The sequence below is a fragment of the Myxocyprinus asiaticus genome, chromosome 34 (assembly GCF_019703515.2).
Source record: "Myxocyprinus asiaticus isolate MX2 ecotype Aquarium Trade chromosome 34, UBuf_Myxa_2, whole genome shotgun sequence".
Taxonomy (NCBI): domain Eukaryota; kingdom Metazoa; phylum Chordata; class Actinopteri; order Cypriniformes; family Catostomidae; genus Myxocyprinus; species Myxocyprinus asiaticus.
This window is the reverse complement of record NC_059377.1, coordinates 39,518,755-39,542,700: the sequence shown is the minus strand read 5'-3', so window position 1 is coordinate 39,542,700 and position 23,946 is coordinate 39,518,755. Positions and strand designations below refer to the sequence as shown.

General features: G+C 37.2%; 1 protein-coding gene across 3 annotated transcripts in view; it reads left to right on the top strand.

The window, feature by feature from the left end:
* The window catches only part of LOC127425128 (trafficking protein particle complex subunit 9-like), a 290,373-nt gene that overhangs the window by 91,108 nt on the left and 175,319 nt on the right, over window positions 1-23,946 (top strand). For all 3 annotated transcript variants that reach the window (XM_051670795.1, XM_051670794.1, XM_051670793.1), the window contains one exon: window positions 1,324-1,475. In XM_051670795.1, the coding sequence (XP_051526755.1) occupies window positions 1,324-1,475 (152 nt within the window). The remainder of the gene's footprint in view (window positions 1-1,323; window positions 1,476-23,946) is intronic.

Below are 23,946 nucleotides of genomic sequence, written 5' to 3'. Positions count from 1 at the left end.
CTTTTATCAAAGACCAGAGGTGTCTCGGGCTCCCAAGAGTGACCCCTAGTGTCACTACATCGACACCAACGTCTCGTTCCCTCCATCAGGGAACGGAGGTTACACCAGTAACCACGACGATTATTCAGCCAAGCAAGCTCACAGACATGTAAACAATCGCACATTTTTTAGAGAACTTCCTAAGGTAAAACCAGATATATGGTTTGTTTGAGCAGATTTTGGCTGGTTGAAGACTCCAAAAGGTCCCAAAGCCCACAGTGCTAATTACAGTAATCCTTAAGGCCTTCTTCAGTAATTCCTTAACACACACACACACACATAGAGCAGAAATAAATGAACTTTTCTCCTCCATTTGACAGGATTGTCAGTCTTCTTTTAATAACAGTTAGTGCTGCCATGGATGCTCTAAACATATTAATTGAAATTAACATTATTCTTCAAACTGGCATGAGTCAGTATGAAATGACATTCTTTTGAAATTTGAAATTTTTTTTCTCACAGCAAAATGAGTTACTTTATGCAGACGCTTTACAAAGCAAAACACAGAAGCTTGGGGCCCCCATTTTGACTGATCTCTATTTGGGAGCCAAAAATCAGAGCTTGAATATAATGTTCTTAAAAGCAAAGAAGTGTGAAAATGTAAGAAATAGGTTAAAACTTTTAAAAGATTAGCTAAAGGTTCTTTAGACAACACCAAAACAAAAAAGGCACTGAAGGAAGATTTATGGGACCGATTGTGGATGACACAATGTCTTAATGGAACGTTTATATAACACGGAGTTCTGCCGCAAGCTATTCTCAAGAAATCAAAAGTTTCCTTTTATAAGCCAATATAACAACAGCAAAGATGAAATTTCATAAAGATATATTTTGTTCTAGATTTTTGTTGGCTTAGCTTGCATTGTTGCATCACCTAATGTAATCGCAAAAATAATGATTGTTTTCAGACGGATTTTCCGAACACTCTCCTCATCTGCAATTGGTTGGATAAACAGATCCATGGGTTTGGGTCCAGTCCCAAACTTATGCCATTGGTTGAGCCAATGTTGCTGTATTGGACTGATTGGGATGCACAAACAAACAGAGCAATGATTTGATAGACCCACAGAGCCACAGTGTTTACCATTTTTGGGGAAGTCAACCTGTAAATGGATTGCATGTTAAGCTGCTTGAGAGTTCCTTCTTGAAAAATAGCTTGTTTCTTGAAAACCTCATTTATTGCTGAGCTACTTTCACACTGTTGAAAGAGTAAATAAGTTAGTAGTTTCATTCTTGTTAAACTTAAGTGGTCATGAAGGGTTTTTATTTTTCTTCTTGGTCCAGGTCTGCACATCTGTCCAGTGAAGATCTGTCTAGCAGTGTGTCCATACAACTATTTAATGGAGAAAAACAAGAGCTGACCATCACGCTGGAGAACATTGGCACAGAGACGCTGAACACACTTGAGCTGACGTCTAAAACACTCAGCACTAAAGGTATGCACACGCACTTGGGGTTGTGTTGATTAGTTGATTAGTTCTACCACTAATCGATGTGTTTGGTCCAGTGCTGCAACTTACGATTATTTGGACATTTGATTGTTTGTTAGTTATTTCTTCGACTGATCGGGTGAAAAAGGCAATTTTATTTTACTGGATTTAAAATAAAAAGAATATATATTTAAAAAATATATAAATAAATGCTAAAAATTGTGTACAAAAAAGGTTTAACATATAAATGTTACAATAGGGTAATTTTTTCCCACTTCAACTCGTCTCGCCATTTTTCAAATGAGTTTTAGCACTTAAAGACATTTTTACAACTGTAAAGTGTCATCACTGAAGGAGCTTCTCCATGCATTTCCGACTAATCGATAATAATATTAATTGTCAAATATTTTTATTTTTGATTATAATTTATGTTATTCATTAGTTGTTGCAGCACTAGTTTGGTCTTTGTTGACTTGTCATTGATCACATGACTTCAGTTGCGCTTGTTGTATATGGCAACAGCAGGAGAAAAAGTCTTCTTTCCACAAAATACATCTCTGTGTATTTGCGTACAAACATATGCAAATATATTTGGAATTACGGGAAAGGGAAAATTACTTTTTGTCCACAAAGCACGTAAATGCGCTGAATGCGCTGTGGACATTTAATGTGCGTGCATACAAGTCATAATTTTTGCACACTGAAACTAATAAAGTGTCTTTCACAGGCCATGAGTTTCTTGTCCGCTTTGCGTGAGTAGCGCTATTTGTATGGCACACGGAGTAACAGAATTTTCAAAGATAAAAAAATAGTTTAAAACGACAGAAAAGTCATTTTATTTGCTCAAAATGTACAGTATGTGCTATCTTTATGCTTATTACAGGATCGCATCATTCCTCTCGCGTTGCTTGTATTGAAATCAATTGCGTGTTTCTTGTCTGCTTCGTGCGAGGAATGCAATTTCAATGGTGCACAGTTACAGTTGTTTCACTGATAAAAAGAGAGTTTAAAATAACAGAAAACTAATTTTATGTTACTCAATGCATGTGTGCAATATATTTATGCTTATTAGAATATTGTGCCGTTCCTCTCACACCACCTGTATTGAAATCAATTTCTTCCTACATGCATGTTGAGTTGCTGCCTATTTTCAACGGTCCAATTCGCTAATGTAAGACGTTCCGGGTCAGTTAGGATGCTGCCTTAGAAGGCTGCTACCTATGTAGGCAGTAAAAATCGAGGCAGCTTACTAGGTTTTGAAACAGACCCTGAACATTGTCCTGCTCTCTATCAAGCCGTAAACGCTGCAGTTTTTTTTTATACAATGCGAGTGCTGTAATGGGACTGCAGTTCAAAGGCTGCTCTGATTGTTCTGAGCTCGTAATAGAGTCTGTGCATTAGTCTGATCACTCGAACCCATCTCCAATTTCCCATGACTCTACTGTTTTGATGTGCGCTTTCTTTGAATTAAGACGTCTGCTCTTACACATGCCGTCTGTGTGTCTTTGAGGATGGAAAATAAGACAACGCAGGGCTCTTAGCAGTATTCCACGCACACACAAACATGAAAAGCGTTGTCTTTGTGCTCGGTGAGTGTGAGTGTGTGTACTTTAATCCCAGACTGCTTTCAGCATCGGTGACTGAGCAGGTGGCCTCTACAGGCCGTGAGTGCGAAACATTTACAAACACACACACACTTTCTTTTGACGTTGTTGTGCAGGTGTCCTTTTAGTGAGCTCTGTATTTGTGGGTTTACTTAGCTGTACTTTGGGGACACATTTGTCCCTAGAAGTGAGCTAAACCTGACAAAACTTCCCTTTGGGGACATTTTGCGATGTCCTCCATTGGAACAACGGTTTGTAAATAAAGCAAACAAAGTTTTTGAATTCTAATAATACAAAACGTTATATTTTACGATAGGAATGGACCGTGGATTAGTCTGTAGTACTGTAAGTATAGTTAGCTTTACGGTATAAAAAACACAATAAAAGTCTGCCATGTTGAATTTATTTTGTCAAAAATAAAAGACACAATAACATATAAAGAGGACAGTCTTATAGGATTATAGATGAGGGTTAAAGGGTGATTCGGATGCGACATCACACCCTGAATAGGTAAATAAAATGGCTTCTAAAGATCTGTCCGCCAGCATGGACACCATACATCAGAGGGTTAAATAAGCTAAAAAAAATAACAACCGCCCAAATGTACGAAAGTAGAATTTAACACAAGTTGGAAAAATGACATTCGAGGGGGAATGTTGAAAAATGTGTTATTTATGAGGAAAATGATTTTTTAATTTTTCTGTTATGGTTTATTTAAGAAGGCGTGTTAAGCTAGAGCAATGCTATCTCATGAAACATGATTTCAGAATTAAGAAAATAACCGATGTCTTGTCAGATATATCCGTGCTATTGGACAGCACTTTTTACATTTTCCAAAGCAGTGTTTGTTTTTGCAAAACTTACTACCACATTTTAGGGAGCTGTTGGTGGTGTGCTGAGTGGTTTTTGCAAACCTGGTCTTATAGAATCACGTAACTATACCTACATTTTACATGGGTCGTACACATCGTAGCAGTTTCCTGGTGAAATAAACACTAGAGGCACTACAACAACAATTACTTCTATTCACTTTCACTAAAATCATGAGTAAAACGGCAGATTAGTAGTAGTTCATAAACAAAATGCTATCTTATGACAAGAGCTAAGTATTGATACAGATTTCCCGATTCGATTCACAAGCTTTTGATTCTATATTGCTTCATATGTGTATATTTCAGTTATAATGTCCCTTTTACTTACATATAAAAGAAATTCTCTCCCAGCTAATGCTGTTAATTATATAGGGGACCTTCTAACTAGGTACATTATGAAAATATAAATTTTACTAATTATATTTGTCACATTTTAGCTTTTTAAAAAATGAACAAACCCATGAATTAAATCAATAAATATAATTTTACAGTATATTGCATATATTATTTTTTGTTATATATATTTTTTGTTTAATTGCATAATTTGTACTATTTACTGGTATTTACATTGATTTGTTGAACATGTGCTAAAAACTGGTACTGTCTCTTTAAGTAAACCGGCATTTCTTTAAAAAGCTACTGTAAATGAGCCCATATTAAGGAGAAAGACTCTAATGGCTTTACCTAATCCGTACTAGGCATTATTAAATGTTTATTTAATTACATTTATTTAATTCTAGGGTATTAAAAAATCATTATTCAATGACAAAACGGTTTCGTGGATCTCGTCTTTGGACACACACATTACATGGAAAAACTTTTAACCTCAACATGCAGTGAAAGGATCTCACTGCTGAATACTTCACCAATATACTACTTAATTACTGGTGAGTGAAATCGAAACATTTACCAGCCAGTTGCCAAATATATACACGGAATTTGGTTGCAAATGCGAGCGATTTCCTCTCATTGTATTAGAGTGTTGTACAAAGCGGAAAAGATCGATCTTGGGATTTAAGAATCAATTTTAAGATCATTGAAATGAAGACATTTATACTCACCTATACTTAAGATATCTAAACACTTTTACTATTGCGCATGAGCTGAAAGGTGAAACATTTTTACATTTACATTACATAACCAGCTACATTAAACAAGCTTGTTCAAGTGCGATCAAATTGCACGCGTTGCTCTTGCAATGCAAAGGACCGTGGAACCCTCCTTCAGATAACTGTTTGTCTATATTTTCACCCGTTATATTTCATCCACCAGGCGAAAATCGTTAGTCAGATTGCTTGGAAAGCAATAGCACACCGCTCCTGAACAAGTCACACCATTTGAGGTATCATTCGTGTCTGTAGCATAAACAGCATGGGATGAGTTGGCCGTTAAAAGTTTATAAGCTTGAAGATGTTTATAAGTGGGTAAGGGGTTTATGAGCCACAGCCTGAAAGTTATAATGCTTGCCCTAATTAGTCCAAACACACTTAATTATTTTGATTTATTGTTTTATGTCATATTCTTGTTAATGATGATAAGTTTAATGTAATTTTTCACATCTGACATACACAAGTTTCATAGTTTTATATCCAGTCAGGGATTTGGATCATTTTAAAGACTTTCTTTTATTATTAATGCTAAAATATATGGATTAATTACTTTCCTGTAGAGATAAAAGTGTGGATGTACTGTTGCAGTTTGATTTTGATATTTCATGGAATGATTTTTCAAAACATCCTTGGAGTGAGCTCACACATGTTTGTTTATATATCTTTACGCTTTCTTTCGGGAGTTGAAATGCTCAAGAGACAGATATTCCTGTAGGCTGCAGTAGGACTATAAATATCATGTTTAGTTTCCTTCTAGAAGTTGACATTGCTAGAGGAAGGGAAACCAGAAGAGAGAGAGAGAGAGAGAGAGAGAGAGAGAGAGAGGAGAAAAAATATCCATTAATCATGTCACATTTGGATGTGGAAATGTCAAGCTCTCGCAGTCCTTGCTGCACATAACCCAGGACCTCCAAGCACTAACTAGCTCACCTGTCTGTTTCACAAGCTGGTTTTATAACGAAAAGTTTCTAAAGAAAAAAAGAAAAAGATATAAAGAATCTCTCAGAAACGTATGCTTCTGTGAAGGCGTGCAAATAAACAAAGCTACCGTATTGCCAAAATTGAACTACCGAAACTAACTTTAACGTTTGGCAGTGTCCAATATTTCATCATGTGTGCAACACAAACAATATTTATCCTCGTTGCAAGTGAACCCATATTTAATGTAGTCTGGGTCATATTTCCTTTGACCTTGCATAGTTTTGGCTAGCTTCTACCAAGTGACAGATGAATTTGCGATTAAGAATTTGATTAGAATTTGAATTTGCGAATTTGATTAGACCCACAAACTTTGATATTAACAATACAAATAATAATAATAATAATAATAATAAAAAAAATCTTAATCTGTGTTTTTATCTTGTTTTCCACTTTAAATGTCTAAACATTCTTAAAACAAGGTATATTTACTTGAGAAGCAAAATTATGTCAGATAATAAAATTAGTTTTTAGCGAATATATCTTGAATTCAGGTTATTTTTCAGATTAAAAAAAATATAGAAGATCAATGTGAAGGAAAATGGTGTGTTCACGTGAGAACTTGAGTTGTTTTTAGCACTAAACAATGCAAGTTCTCATGAATACACAAGCCACTGTTAACAAGCTCCACTATAGCGCTCATGAACGCACAACAGATATTGAGATTTTTACTGAAAAATGACTTCATTTAAAATTACGTTGTTTTTCACCAAAGCCTATCGTTTAACTTCAGAAGATTTGGAATATAATGCACGAGTCGCAATGATGCTTTTGGGTCCTTTTTAAGTTAGAACCTCCTAAGACCCCCGCGTGACTGCTGTGTGCATTTTCCATTTCCCTTTTTGATTTGTAACTAGTAAAAAACAATAAAAAATTTTTTTTTTCAGTTTTCATAAAAATTGTTGTCCACATATGAGTGTTTGATATTCGTTACAGACATTACAGCTGATTTTCTGTAAAGCTGAATAAATAATTATTATTCAAAGTAGTCTAGCATCATCCAATCACTGCCAACCATGTTAAAATAAAATGTAGCATTATACAATTCTGAATCTATGTACTGATTATCATTGTCTCATGTCTGCCAAACATGTTGAGTGATCCAAACATCATCTGCAGCCTGAAACTGAACTTTTGGTCGGATTTTAGGATTGAATGTATAATAGAAAGATATAGGATGCTCCCTTGCTCCCTACTGAGTGAATGACTTAACCTCCAGTGTGCTGTCTGTCTTCACTGGTCTCAGAACAGTTTGAAATGCACCTTATTTTCATCCTAACTCCATATAAAGCCTCTGAAAGCAACATTTTTTAGCTTTTGGATGAACCCATTTATTCTCAAGGTGAAAATGCACAGTAAAAACTGTATATAGGAATGCATTTACTACTGTTAATGAATAGAACCATATTGCACAGTGATAACAGAATTAAACATAACAAAATATAAATTAAAATGAAGCTAAATGACCCACAGATGTGTTAAGATGCTTTTTCTACTTTTGTGGAAATTCGGTGCCAGTTTCCACATATGTGGACATCATGTTTATCAGCTCGCTGACGTGCGAAAAGTGAACGGATTTTTTAAAAGCGGCATATCAAACGAAACTAGAGACTCTACTCTTTACAACCAAACAGGTTTCAATGAAAAACCTTAGAGATTTCTTACCAGAGGCACTTTTGTTGGTGCTGCATCCGTAGGAGCGCTTCACGGAAATTGACAGCATGCTGTTGTGTCACGTGACTCGGTGCGGCAGAAATGTAACCCTTTAAATTACAGTCTAGAGTCTTGTGAATAGTATTCAGTCAGTTTTTATTCATTTAAATTATGTGTTGCGTATAGCGTAGCCAAAATACAACGTCCACGCATGTGGACGTGGCGTTGCACAAGGCTAAAGTGAGGCACTATCCACTACCAATGCATCAAAAAGTTGGACCACAGTATTCAATAAAATTTGGAGTTTGGAACAACATGAAATTGAGTAAATTGTGATGGAAATTTGTCTCCAAACTCCACTGGGCAAATAGTTTTTTCTTGTTTTTATCCAATGGGATAAAAATAAGCTTAATTCAAGATTTTTACTGGAAACAAGACCAGAACACTGTTTACGAATTTTTATTTAATTTGTAATTATTTCTTTTAACAGCGCAACAGCTCTAGATTAAAAATGCTCTTGAATCTTTCACCTGATACATAACTTAGAAAAATTAAATAGAACTAGCCTTGTTCTTGCTGCTTGAGAGAAGACCACTATGTCTTTCAACCTCAGCAGCTGCTGGCCATCTCATTTCTTTCTATGCTTCTTTCTAGTTTCTCCATCCTATAGTGAGTCTCTACATCTACATGAGCTCTCAACAGCTATTTGAACATGTTTTCCAGGCTGCCTAAAGGCAAAGAAACACTCTCTCTCACACACACACACACACACACATATTGACTTTCTTGCATCACAGGTACTGTAGAGCCACACTGGCAATGTATTTGAGGCTTAATGTGACTGAACAGAAAGCTGAGGAATGAGATATGGGGAAGGACTATATCCTGATGCCGCCCACAGAAGTCTTTATTTATGTCTGCTGATACTGAAACTTCCATACCTGTGCCCATATACAGTACAGTGTTTGCTGCTGTACTTCACCTCTGACAGCATGTTCCACATGATAAATGAGGTTTCTCAGGTCTTTGTGGTTTTGGAAGAAAACATTTTAGTCTTTTAGAGGATTCCAACGTATTTCCTTTTGTTAGATAAGTTCAGTAATTATTTTGGCTTGAGTTTTCCTTTTTTAATTGGAGCTCTGGCCTCATTTTATTTAGTAACCTTGTTTTGCTTTCTACATTCCTACACCAGTGTTGCGGAAACTAAGGCGAATATTTTTCACTTTCTCAGGTACAAGCTACTCATAATTTTAACTCAGTTTTAGTTCAAAGTACTTAGCTATACTACAAGTTACTAAAAGAGTAGCTAGCAACATTAAAGGTATTTAAGGAGGCAGTTTGTTTTCTTATCATAAGATGATGTATTTTGTTATTAAACAGTTGGGATTTTCTCCCCTTTTTCTCCCAATTTGGAATGTCCAATTCCCAATTTTTGCTCTAAGTCCTTGTGGTGGCGTAGTGACTCGCCTCAATCCGGGTGGCGGAGGACGAATCTCAGCTGCCTCCGCGTCTGAGACCGTCAATCCGTGCATCTTATCATGTGGCTCGTTGAGCGCGTTACCATGGAGACATAGCGTGTGTGGAGGCCCACACCATCCACCGCGGCATCTTACGCACAACTCACCACGCGCCCCACTGAGAGCGAGAACCACATTATAGCGATCACGAGGAGGTTACCCCGTGTGACTCTACCTTCCCTAGCAACCAGGCCAATTTGGTTTCTTAGGAGACCTGGCTGGAGTCACTCAGCACGCCCTGGGATTCGAACTTGCGAACTAAGCCAAATAAGGCTTTTTATGGCTTTCGTTTCGTCAATGTTTTTTAAAACAATTTCTTAACTTGTTAATTTAAAAATATATATATATATATATATAGTTTGAACAAACTGATTCACTAAAATAAATCAAGCTTTCCAATTTAGACTTTTTATAGCTTTCTTTTCTTTTTTCAACTGGTTCATTTAACATGAATAACTTTTTTCAGTTGTTTGAGCTAACCGATTTTTCTGAAATGAACTTGTTCACTGAAATCAGACTTTCCAAGCTTTCCAAATCAGCCTTTGCCAGGATTTTATTTCTTTTTTGGACTGATTCAATTAACATGAATCACTTTTTTGAACTGTTTGAGATAGCCTATTCACTGAAATGAACTCATTCACTTAAATCAGGCTTTCAACACTCGCACACAAAAGGGCACATTCTTGGAGAGTGTGTTTGATAATTGACTCAATTTAATGTTGTGCGTCCACAACACAATGTGAAAATAAAACAGTAATGCTGGTTTAGTCACACAAAATTTGTTAACTTGTTAGTTGCTCTCCAACACTGTCCTACGCTTATCAAAAGCAGTCATAATTTCCACTGTCAGCTCTCTCTCTCTCTCTCTCTCTCTCTCTCTCTCTCTGCATTGATGTGATGTAGCTTGACTGAAGTTGATTCCACTCCAGCGGAGATGCAAGGACAAAGACATGCATTTTAGTTCTGCTATGCTACATGGACTCCACTTCCCTTTTCATCTGTATCTTCGTGATGGGAGTACTGTCACACATGTCAAAACACATATACACCTGTCTCAGGTGCGCTGCGTACAGTTCATGACCTCTAACCTGCTGCATCTGGTCATAACCCAGCATATCTGTGGCTCACCCGCATTTTGTCTCTGTCTGTTTTGATGATGCTCATGCATACAGGTCCACTGCTCTTCTGCAAGTTTTCAATGCTGCTTCCTTTTACTTTGTTTGTTTCATTTTCAGGGCTGTTGTATTGTCCTGACTGGGAATGCCACCCAAAAATTCTGTCATTATTTACTCATTATCATGTTGTTTAAAATGCGTATGACTTAAAACGCAAAAGTCTCTAAAATACCATGAATTCCAGAAGAGCTCTGGGAGCATTCTGTGCAATCTCCAACCATGTGTATACTAAGATGTTCTCATAATAACCTTGCTACTAGATGCTCGTGCTGCCTTCAGGGGCTAAACCAGCATGTAGCAGTCGATGGTCTAATTACGCCCCCTAATTACCCAGCAGTACATTAATACACTGGAACAGAGTCCCTGTTAGGATAAAATCTGTTATTGTTTTATTTGTGGTCTAAGTGCTTTCATAGGCTCATCCGATGAAAAGAAGCCATCAGAACCATGCATATTTAAAAGCCTGTGAAAAAAATCGCTTTGAGATTGCTGTGAATGAAGTTACATTTATATTGAAGCCATGACCTCTGAGGTTTGGAGAGCAGCACAGGCTGACAGTGAACTGAGATGTGTAACGTGTATTTTTTGGTTTTTGGTCTCAGGAACATCAGTGATGAAAGAGCAGGTTATTTTTACTTCAGACGTCTCAAGAAAGTGTGTCTTCTGATATCGATATCTGTAATGTCACCCCTGACATTTTTTATACTGCTTTATTTTTACAAACCAAATACTAAAGTTTCTGTTCATAGTTTTATGACAATGACATTGGGTTTTGGAAAGCTTGGGAGCTAGAATGTGGATTTTCATTGTTGAGATTGCTATGAAATGGCACCTTGCAAGGCAGCATAGGAATATTGTTTAAGTTTACAAAATATTATATTCCTGTAGACAAGTAGAGCATGGCATCTGCAAGGCCAAGGTCATGGGTTCGGATCCTAGGGATTGCACAAAGCCTTTCTAGCAAGTCAGTCCACTGTCGGCCAACTTTGGAATGCTCTCGGGAGGCTATTTCCAGGCATGACAGTACAGCTCCTACCTACTTGAATGGGGAAAGACCAAAATCTCAAAAATGGTTGGTCAAGATTACAATCAAAAACATATTTCAAATCAGCAATAAAATCTGACAATAATGGTATCATAAATTGTGATTCTTTACCTCATATTACGCTAAAAAACACAATTTTCCCAGCTTGTATAGCTAACACGCATGCACGTTCTTGAGATGATTGACTTGTGATGTCTGTTTCTAAAAGGTGATTGGCTCTTTTACCTGTAAGGCGGGACTTCCCTTCTACATCCATTGACCGTTGGGTGCTAGAGCTTCTTGGTTGAACGTTCCAATTTCTCCCATTCAGTTTAATAGAAGTGGCCCGTCTCTGCGAAATAGTCTCTGGAATGCATGAATCGATAAAATTTATTGCTTAAATGCACTGTAAGCTTTGGAAAAAAGCACCTGCCAAATGCATAAATGTAAATGGTAAAATGATCCAGAAAAGGAGGTGAAAGCCAAAAGGAATTGGAGATGGAGAGAAAGGGACCCATTATGACATTAACATCTATAGCAGGCAGGCCATAATGACATCATCAGGTATCCAAAGGCCATTATGACATCATTTGAGGCCAGATTTTGAACACCTAACATTTCTATCAGCTGCTTTCAAGTCACGTCAGAATTATCGTATTTAAGAAATTAATCCACATGAAGGAGTTGGGAGCATGTTGATTAAAAGTCAGAGGTCATTTTTTAAGTTGTAATTGTGAACATTGATTGCACGATTTAGTTTGTACACATTTTGTATACTGATGATGACATAGAATTGCAATGAAGCTTGGCAGAAAATACTAATTTAGCCCATTCATAAGATGACAGGCTTGTGTGACAAAACTCATTTTCAGTCATTCTCTGTGGCAGTAAGCATCAATTACACACCAAATGTGCTTCATTTACTCTTCATTTTGTTGCGTGAGTGCTAAATAAAATCCAGCCTATATCCAAAAGTGAAAAAGAGAGAAATAAATATGAAATTGCCCTATGCTTCATTTTAATTCTCATGGAGATCACTTGAATCACAATTTATTTCTGTTCTTGTAAGTCTGAACTTCTCAGGAGGGCCACATCCACACTCTTCCATTTTCATGTAAAAACTCAGTTTTGAGTTTCCTAACATCATCGTTTTCCAAAGTATATGATATTGTGTAGCATTTACAAAATGCTCTGTTTTCAATGGAGCAAAATGCCATTCCATTGCAGATGAGAGGTGTAAATGTAGCGAAATAAATGCGTTTTTAAACTCAAACTTAGTAGTGTGCATGTGGCCTAAAGGCGCGGACACATTTATATTTGCATGACAAAATCCTGGGGGTGAAGAAGGCTTGGGCAGATGTTGAGCACTTGTGAAACCAACCAAAAATATCTGCAAAACAGCCTCTTTTTAATGCTGCACTTTATGCTTTGGGAGAGTGAAGTTTAAAAGAAACTCTAAAATGTTGTAAAAATGTTATCCTTGTGCAGTGTGGATATTCAGTTTAGTTGTGTAACGAAGCACCGTCCACACAGAGGTCAGTGGCAAACAAAACAAGTTTCTATTGGTCAACACGGCAAATTCGCCTTTCAAAGTTCACCAAACTTGAACTCGACGCAAAATCCGTGCAGGGAAATTCTTCACCACTTGAAGTCCATTGTGCGAAATTCACATTCGCATGGATTCCCATTGAGATAACAGTATTTCAGCTACAGAATTTCACCGTGCAAAAGGAAATGTGACCGCACCTTAAGGAAGTGTTCAGAAATTTAGACGTTTTTAACTACATCTTTTTACAAAGTATGCGGTCATTTAGAGCCTTTATTAAACACTGTTCCTAGTGGAGAAAATGCTGTTAGAGTGTGGATTAAAGGTGTGAGCATAGCAAAATCGATGCTTTTTTTTAAAACGAAAACGTTTTTGGCCATGTCCACACTAATCCATTTCCATTTGAAAACTCAGTTTTCATTTTCCTAACCTCATTTTTTTCCAAAGTATGCAGTAATGGAGAGTTTTTAAAATGCTCTGTTTTTGCTGAATAAGGCCACGTCCACAGTAATCTGTTTTTGTAATATAGAGCACTTTTAAAGCACTCTGTTTTCGCTTGAGGAAAACTCTGTTCAAGTGTTGATGAAAGGAATAAATGGAGCGAAATCTATGCATTTTAAAATGAAAATCCATTAGTAATGTGTGATGTGTGAATGTATGATAGAGCATTTTCCAAAATGCTAGGTTTTCAATGGAGGAAAATACTGTTCCAGTGTGGATGAATGTATAAGTGAGGGATAAATGTAGCAAAATCAATGCGTTTTCAAACAAAAATATATTCCAGTGGACATGAAGTCAGTGGGACAAATTCTAGAATGTTTGTTGGAAGGCTTCTGGAGTTCTTGGAAAGATTCTATGGGGTGCAGAGAGGAGCCAATGATTCTGGATGGAGTGGATTTGGATTTCTGATGTCTGTGGGTGGATATAAGCAGTTTTGGAAAAAGGCCAGGGATGGATATAGAAAGAGCAGATGGCACCATGTCTTAAGTAAAGGATGGAGACCCTACAAGGAGCAACGAAGGTCACTGTGAACACCACAACACACACACACTGTGAGCCATTGAATTTAGGTTGGAGTACCGCGCAGCAGCGGCACCTTTGTAACACACACACACAGTGGTAGTTTTTGGCTTGTCTGCGGCATGGTCTCCTGTAGCCTACACAAGCAAATGATGAATAAAAGATGAGTAGAGAGTGCTCTGATAAGACGCACACACTGTGTGTGCAAATTGCAGTTATGCCCTCAGCCAACAGGGGGCAGGGATGCCAATAGGACCATTAGGAGGGCAACTGCTGTGTTGGGAGAAATCATCATTAAACCACAGTTAAACCTTATGTAGCCTATGCATTCTTCTCTTGTGCTTTTCTTAAAGTACCTTAAAGTCAACTTCAAATCAAAACTGACCCTGTTTACTTTCTTAGTATACGTTTATGATCATATCGTGGATGTTATTCCAAAGAAGAAAAAAAAAATATTTGTCTTCTAAATTTTTTTATCAAAATATTGTTCTTATAAAGCTGTTGTAGTCCAAAAACCCGGAAGAGAATTCACATTTTCAAGCCATGGGTTCCCTCTGGATTTTCCTATAGGTTTTTATAATGGCAGTTTTGGATTTATGAGTAAAGTAAGGTCTGTGGTAAACATTACTTGAAAATACTTGGATTTTTTTTTGGAGAATGTAAATTTTGAAGCTGCCATGTTTAAAATAAATAAATAAATAAATAAATAAATATGTTGCTAACAAGTTGCTAGATAAGAACTATGGTTTTCCCATTTCGTCAGGCACATTCACTCACATGCCTATGGTATTTGTAGTCCTTATGTAGCAACTAGTTAGCAACATACATTTTTGTTTTTTAAAACACGGCAGCTTAAAAATTCAAGTTTCAGACATGACTGTGTGTAATTTATGTTATAGAACAAAATGTCAAAGTATCTTCAAGTATTTTTACAACAGACCTTAATTTACTTATAAATTGAAAAACCCAATTATAAAAACCCATAGGATATTCCAGAGGGAACCCATGGTGAATTAGCCTTGCCTACGAATTGACCACAGCTCACCAGCTCTATATTTGCTCTTATTTTTCACCCCTCCCCTCAATCCTCCTGTCATCTAGAGACACTTTTCACAACCCAATTAATCTTATCTTCATTTATAAAATCAAGTTCCGTTCTCTCCTTACTTTTTTCTTACATTCTCATTGAATATCCAGTTTCATGTTGACTTCAGATTCTTGACTGATCTCAATGTGAATTCAGCATCAGTAGATTGAAAGCTCTTCAGCTGAAATTCTAATCACTGCACCCAGTGGCTCAGTCTGTAAGTGTTGTATGAACATACCGGTATGTGTAAGCTCCAATTTCTGGGTGAATTATCCACAGAGTGCCGGCAAAAGCAAGTTTTTTTGTTTTTGTTTTAGCTGTAAATTATGTTATACAGTTAACAGGAATGCATATTTTTTAACTCTATTCCATAAACCAAACCCCAATGCTAAACACATCTGTCACTGGTGTAAAAATTTAATTTTAGAGCAAAAATACAAACTCTGAATCGTGCTCATCTTTGTTTATGTGAACTTGATTACTTTTGGATCTCATGGACCAGAACCCGTGCTTTGGTGGTCAATAGGTAGCGCTAGAGGGAAATGTGTTCACGCTTGAACTTTCGGGAACAACATGTCAATTTCTTGTGTGATCACATTGTAAATTGAGAGTGTCTCATTAAAAAATTATAATAATGAAATCAAAATCTATACCAATCTCTGGTTATTTCAAGGCTAGACTACTGTAACGCTCTGTTGGCCGGCCTTCCAGCTAGCACGATTAAGCTGCTTCAGATGGTCCCGAATGCAGCAGCGCATCTGATCTTCAATCAGCTAAATAGAACTTATGTCACCCCCTCTTGATTTCACTCCACTGGCTACCTGTAGTTGCCCACATCAAATTCAAGGCTTTGACTCAGGACAGCCAATGGATCAGCACCCTCTTCCTTTAGTTCACTCCTCCAGGTCTGTGTCCCCACTTGCTCTTCGCGGTCAATGAACGAGCAGCGCCTAGTGGTCCCATCTCAAAGAGGCACAAAGTCCATTTCACAATCTTTCACTTTCTCTTTTCCTCTTTGGTAGAATGAGAATGAGAATGAGCTTCCAACCTCCACCCGATCTGCTGAAACCATCTCAACATTCAAGAACCAGCTGAAAACTCACCTATTCTGTGAGCACTTAACCAATCCAATCCACAATAATTTCACTTACTATTTAAAGGTGCTGAAGACGATTTTAGACGTTCTACAGTTTCCACAAGCTGAGCCGTTGGATTAGCCATGCACCTTCTTTCCAAAACTCCGCACTCCAAAGAGACCAGATGAGCTTTATTGAGACTGATGTTGAGCAGAAACAGTTGTCAAAAACAATGGCAGCAAAATAGTGCCCTCAACTGACAACGGTTATGAGCAACATGGCATAAAAAAGGCAGAAGCTGTCATTGACTGCGGCCTGTGTACACTTTTTTTATTTGCTGTTTACACAGTCTAGTGCTGTCACAGAGACAGGTCAAATCATTTTTATTTGTAAAGCGCCTTTCACAACACACATCGTTTCAGAGCAGGATTACAGAAAATCATGCATTAACAGAAAATGAAACTGTAATATCTATAATGTCTTAGAGTTATAATTGAGATGGTGAGATATCTCACGAGTCACGACACTTATTCCTTTAATATCTTTCCATGAAAAAAATCACTTACAGCACCTTGAATTACCAAAAAAAAAAAAAGTCTCTTTTTTTTTTTTTGTGCTAGTGTCTATACTATTCCTGCTACTCTGAGAATTTGGCAGTGCAGTACTGCAGATATTGTTGACTTTTGTTTGAAAAATTGCTTGCTACGTTCCTTATTTGTTAGACGCTTTGGATAAAGCACTGAACTGGTAAGCAGAAGGTTGTTGGTTCAGTCCCCACAGCCACCACCATTGTGTCTTTGAGCAAGGCACTTAACTCCAGGTTGCTCCAGGGGGATTGTCCCTGTAATAAGGGCACTGTAAGTCGCTTTGGATAAAAGCGTCTGCCAAATGCATAAAATGTAAATGTAAATGTAAATAAAAGCGCCTGCTAAATGACTAAATGTAACTGTAAATGTAAATTTAGCCCAATTTGCATACTTTCATACACACTAAACATATGTATGTATGCTAGTGATGGGAAAAAACATACTTTTGAGTATGTTGTGAGTTGAGCCCGACCGATATGGGATTTTTGAGACCGATACCGATTTTAGAGGGGGAAAATTCACTGATTACCGATATGGTGGCCGATTATAGTACATTTTTGAGCTGGAATGAAAACAGTCCTTTTCTGTGTGGATTGTGCACTGATTTTGCACCGATATGACTATACAAAGGTACTCAGAAGGCTGCTTTCTTAAATATTTTTATCAAAGAATATTTGACATTTATTATTATGCATTGTCAACAAATTCCAGAAATGAACACTGAGAAAATAAAGAATAAATAAAAATACAATAAATAGCTTAATAAACATCAGCACTGTATGTTTAGTATCAGTCAAATGCTGACCATTAAAATGAAGAATAAATACAAATAAAATAAATAGCTAAATAAACATCAGTACTGTTTTGTATCAGTCAAATGCTGACTATTTTAATACTGCCGGTCAATTAGAGGCAGGTTGTAAAACAAGAAGCATTTACACCTGCAGAGTCAAGAGATAAAAGCGGCAGCGGTGTTACACCGTATTCTGCTATACAAGTTCAGATGAAACTTTCAACAGTGGAAAACCAGACTTTTAAATATTATATTTTATAAATGCAACGACTGGAATTGTTCAGTTGAAGGGGGTACCAAACTGTGAATCCTGAACAAGACAGTTTGGTGAATACATGTTTACACGTTAGCTTCCACTCAGCTGACAAGCAATGAAAGTAGCTACATGGTTAGCTAGTTAGCTATAAGCTCATTCTCACAGAGAGTAAATGATTGACGTTGTTTATTTTACATTCCAGCATTGCGTCTCACCAACTAGGTAACAACATAGCGTGAAATCAACACTCAACAGACACAATCCACCACTGCACCGTTGTCTGCTGAGCTGCAAAATGATGCTCTGATGTTTACCTTTCAATCTGCTACATTACTGACTGCACTGACAAACTATAGCTGGCTAACACAGCAAACAGATGTGATAAATGAGTGACATGGTTGTCAGGGACAGGGTTAACGTTATATTATTTATATTGAACAGGGAAAATGATGGGGTCATTGTTTATTAACTTTCCAGTATTTATTTCACAAACTAGTTAGCAGCTTACCGAGAAGACACTGCTTAACTCCACACTGCTTAACTCCGCACTGCTTAACTCCGCCCTGTCTGCAGAATCACCGTCAGCTCAGCTCTGTAAACAATGGAGTCGGAGCGCACTCTGCATGACAAACTACGTTATGACACCAATTCTAAAGCATTGTTTTCTGCATTATATGTTCAGATATGTTTTCATATCTGTGCACATCGGTAAACATATACGGCGATACTGATATATCGGACAATATCGGTCGGGCACTAGTTGTAAGATTGTATGCCAGTACAAATGGTGCATTCATGTCCTCCTGGGAAGTTTGTATTTACAAGGTCGGAAGTCATAAATACAATGTCATTATTACTAGTCATAAATACAATGTCATTATTACTAGTCATGAATACAATGTGATGTGCACTCAAGTATTTATTCAGAATGAACGGAACCGTTTTTCTATTTCATCTTTCTTTCTCTTTTTCACTTGACTTAACAAAGACAATAAGCATTGTTGGCACCAGAAACAAAATGATGATGAGCAAAGCACGAGGTGCGTCATTGATGCATTATCTATCTATTTTATCATTCTTGTGTGGACACAAATAGTGATGGGAAATGTAGTTTTGTTGCACACACCTTTCGTCTCATAAACCAGCTAAATGAGTCTTATTTTCTGGAAAGCTTTTTGCTTCCACAATTAAAACAGATTTATTCCTAATGCCAATTTGCTTCAGCCACGATTCTTTAATCAAAATGTCCCCTAACTTGGAAAATCAGGACTCAAAAGAAAACCTTGAGTTTCCCATTATTAATTCTGACTTTGTGGTTCCGTTCATATGCACTCAACTTGAACGCACCAAAAGTACAACGTCATAAAACTGCTTCTTGATACCACAGACCCCTTTGTCGCGCACTGTTTGTGTTGCATGGAAGTTTTAGCAGCTAGCTTAATTCATTACCTTAAAATTGGTTGTAACTTAAATTTTAGGTTTGTACATTTAAAAACATCTGTGGCAACTTTGGCCTTACATTCCTCAACACTTTTCTACAACAGAAAGAGAACACAAACTCCACAAAAAGCATGCATTGAAACATACATCACAAATCTACTGGAAATAATACGCCATTCGGCAAGAATAAGTAAAACGTTTTACTGCTGAAATCGGTCAGTGTTTACCGAAATTCAAATCACTACTCCCAGTGGCCTATACTGGAAGTGTTGTTTAACGAATGGGCACCTTAACTTAGTGTTATTTAGATTGCACTAAACACAACTATTTTAATACTATATAGGACAGTTTGCAAGCAAATTGGGAATATTTTCACTTTTTCTGTCTGAAAATGACTTCGCCAGCCTCAGAAATTCCTGTCTGGAAATACTTTATTTCTGTCCACCAAAGATGAGCAGACCCATTTTGATGATCTTTTCCTGTGATTCTATTATTCACTTTTTTTCATCTCTGTCTGATCTGTACATGCCAAGCAGTTTGTCACTCAACATATGGAAATGTACTGTTTTGACATTGTTTTTGACATTCAAAAGCTTTCCAAATCAGGCTTTTCAAGATTTTCTCTCTCTCTCTCTCTCTCTCTCTCTCTCTCTCTCTCTCTCTCTCTCTCTCTCTCACTATCTATCTTTCTACCTGTCTCTCTCTCTGACTCCAGATGGTATACAGTATTGGTCTGTCTGTTTCTGTTTTTTATAGATGTTTAATTTATGACCTTGGTGCTCACAGTCTGTTTGATATCAAGCTTTGATTGATGGCTGTCCGATTACAGATCAGTTGTCATGCTTTTCTGAAGTTCTGAAGCGATCATGGATTCTCTTTTGACATTGACATTTGCCATATATGACAGATGGTGCTAGATTAGTCAATGCAACAGTTCAAAGCCACGAGACTTCTGAAAAATTGAATTAGTGGTGCTTTCTAAGGCAAGTTTAGCCTATTTAGTATATAGCCCCTTTAACTCTTCTTTTTATGCTTTACTTCATCAATCAAATGGAAATAGTAAAAAAAAAAGTGAACAACCCACAAACTTGTTAACAATCCTCGAAAATGTCCCAATCTCTCTCCATCTTCTCAGTGTAGTGTTTGTCACTTCTATATAATGGTGAGTTCACATCTTGTTGGAATTAGCGTAATTACGAGATTCGACTTGTAAAAAGCGTTCAGGTCTTCGTAGAGCTCGTTATTACAAATTGTAAACCTGGAATTCTATGAAAGCTCCGACTTGACAGTCATGATGTCATGTGAAAAGAACCAATATGGCAGCTGCCTCTACAGTTGAAGGTAGTGAACATATTTATGTGTAATATACTATTTTATTATGCCATTGATGCCTGGGATATTTCTTTGTTCTTAAAAATTTTTCAAAAACATATAGAGGTGAATTAATGAAGTGAAAAACATTTTACTGTTATCAACAACAAAGCCATTTTGCCATTTTAATTGTTGCCTTGGAAACTAATAACTTACGAGGTCTGAGGATGCGAATGGCTCCGAGTAGAACCTCTGAGCTGCCATCTCGCAATTACAGTAATTCCGACATTATGTGAACGTACCATAACACATGAGACAGCAGAAGACGCTGTCGGTAACTCTGCGTCTCCTAGCAACGGAGTTCCAAGCCGACCGTGTATTATGGCTACTGCTCAGCTGTTTATAAAGTCATCTCACTCATCTGCATGCCATTTTTAGCATTCAATTACACAGAATTATGAATTGAATATTTGTGTGCCCAACAAATTATTCTGCACAGCTTCTTTCCAGCAGTTCTCTGTATTTGGGTCTGAGTTTTGTGCCGTTAGACTGTATGTTTATATAGGCCGAATTGCCATAAAGGTCTGTTTTCAGACTCTAGCCTGCATGAAAATTGGTCTCAGGTAGCCAGACTGTTGATTACTGGCATACAGTATGGTCCACATTACAGCCTATTCTGGCCAAGAATTGCTCACTTCTGCTTTTCTGCATGATGTTTTGGAGCAGGTAAATCTGACAATCATTTATTTAGAAGAAAACTGAATACTAAATGAATACTTTACACAATATTTTCTCAAAATTCACAAAAAATATATGAAAGCTTAAAATATTTTGTAGATTTTTAGAAATGACACTACATAGAATGGCTTTTAATTGATGAATTTGGCCTAGTCATCATCCAATGACAATGGCAGATTATTCGGCTCAATATATCTGTCCATTTTTAACTAAGACCACGTCCACTCTTATCTGTTTTCATATGAAAACTAAATTTTTTGTCTCCTGAAGTTAACGTTTTCCAATGTACACTCACTGAGCACTTTATTAGGAACACTATAGTGCTAATAAAGTGCCTGACGTGATCTTCTATGGTTGTAGCCCATTCGGCTTAAGGTTCAACATGTTGTGCATTCTGAGATGCTATTCTACCCACTACAATTGTACAGAGCAGTTATCTGAGTTACCTTAGCCTTTCTGTCAGCTTGAACCAGTCTGGCATTCTCTGTTGACCTCTCTCATCAACAAGGCGTTTCTGTCCACAGAACTGCCGCTCACTGGATGCGTTTTGTTTTTGGCACCATTCTGAGTAAACTCTAGAGACTGTTGTGTATGAAAATCCCAGGAGATCAGCAGTTACAGAAATACTCAAACCAGCCCATCTGGCACAAACAATCATGCCAGGGTCAAAATCACTGAGATCACATTTTTCCCCCATTCTGATTAACTGAAGCTCCTGACCCGTATCTGCATGATTGGATGCATTTGCACTGCTGCCACTTGATTGGCTGAGTAGATAATCACATGAATAAGTATGTGTACTGGTCTTCCAAATAAAGTGCTTTGTGAGTATATATGGTAATAGAGAGCTTTTTGGAAACGCTTAGTAGAGGAAAACCCCATTACAGTGTGGATGAGAGGCGTAAATGTAGCGTAATCAATACGTTTTCAAATGAAAATGTATCTGTGTGGACATCTCCTAAGATTGTGTTCAGTTTATAAAATGTATTGAAAATCAGACCTCAATATGACTACATAAAGTCACTGTTGCTGTATAAAAGCATACTTTCATAGTTTGTTTTTCATGCTTTCTGTAGCCTCATTATACTGCATGCTCATTGCAAATGTTCTCTTTTGCATTAAATCTCAGAATTGAAACTTCCAGAGATCTAGGAGATTAAACTTGAGATCCCTAGTCTCCAAAAACAGATTGTACTGTTGGCAGTCGTGTGCATTGGGATTGGATGTAGTCTTTTTATAACTGCAGCCAGAAAGAGCCCCTCTAGGATGACAGTTCGTAGGGCCTGAAGCGTGTTGTTGTGGAACAGAGTTTAACATCTGTCTGGGCTGTTTATTTTAACCTGTGTTGTTCTGTAGAGAGCATCAGGTGTCTGGAGAAACAGCTGCAATAGTTAACCACTAGTGTAAGTGCAGACACCGTCGGTTAAAATGCCAAACTGTTTAGGCTACATAGCAACCTGGATTCAGTCCAGTTTAATACTTCAACAGCTTCTTGCACTTGACAATAAATGAAGGAAATGTTTTGCCTTGTATGGACCTACAGAGCTGACATTTTTTTTCTAAAAATCAACAGAAGAAAGAAAGTCATACATATCTGGGATGGCAGAAGCCATAAGCCAACATTATTTTAACGTCATTTTTAAATCGTGTTTAATAGCTGAATTCCTCATAAAGAACTACACTACCCATGACTCCTAGGTGCTACATGAAGCAACTCCTGAGGCAGTGCAATATCTAACTGACTTGGACTTTAACTTATGACAACTTTCCATGTAGTGCTGGCTGTGTTCTGCTGGTCATTATAGCTAAATAAACCCCTACAGACTCATACAAGGGTAATACACCCTGTCTTTGTTCATTTTGCAGTAATAATCTTCTGACTGTACTTTATCCCTCACATATGGCAGGTTTATTATGACTTCCAGGTGTTTGTTTGTCCAGTACAGGTTGAGTGTTTTTTACAGACAAGTTCTGTTAAAATGAGTGGCCTGTTTTAAAAGCACCCACTCTGACCTGTTCAAACCCTTTGTCAGGCTTCAGAGAGTCAGATAGCAGGTGCTAATAGGAGCCATCGGGGTATGAGTGTTTTTCAGGTGAATATCTGATGATGGCCATTGTAATGTAGCATCTTATTCATGCATTTCTCAGTCTTTCATGTGTAAAGAATCTAAGCTCTTCTTCATACGGAGTGTGTGTGTGTGTGTATTGCTGGACCTTTGATTGTGACTGTGCTAAACTGTACAGGGCAGACAGCTCATTAAAACAACACAAAGGCGTACAGTTTGACTTTGTTATTTGGCCTCTCTCCATTATTTATTCTGAGTGAAGTTTGGGAGCTTTTAACATCTGAATAAAACAGGAATTTGTTATGAATTATAGGTGTGAAGTTTTATGTGTCTGTCTGTGTGCATGTCATGTCAGGGTACACAAAGAGACAGATAGTGTGTGTTAGTTGGTATGATTTTTTTTTGTTTTCCTACAAAGATCAAACTCTTGATGCTGTTTTTCCATTGTATTTCCATTGTAGTTAGACTAACATTGGCATGTTATTAGAACTGTATTGTGACTTTACCATTCATTAATATTAGTGCTATCGGTCAGTGAAAATATCACAATCACATGATTTTGAAAGTGCTGAAATGTGACTCTGTATATACTTTTTTCCTGTCAAAATGCATTTATTTCCTTTTT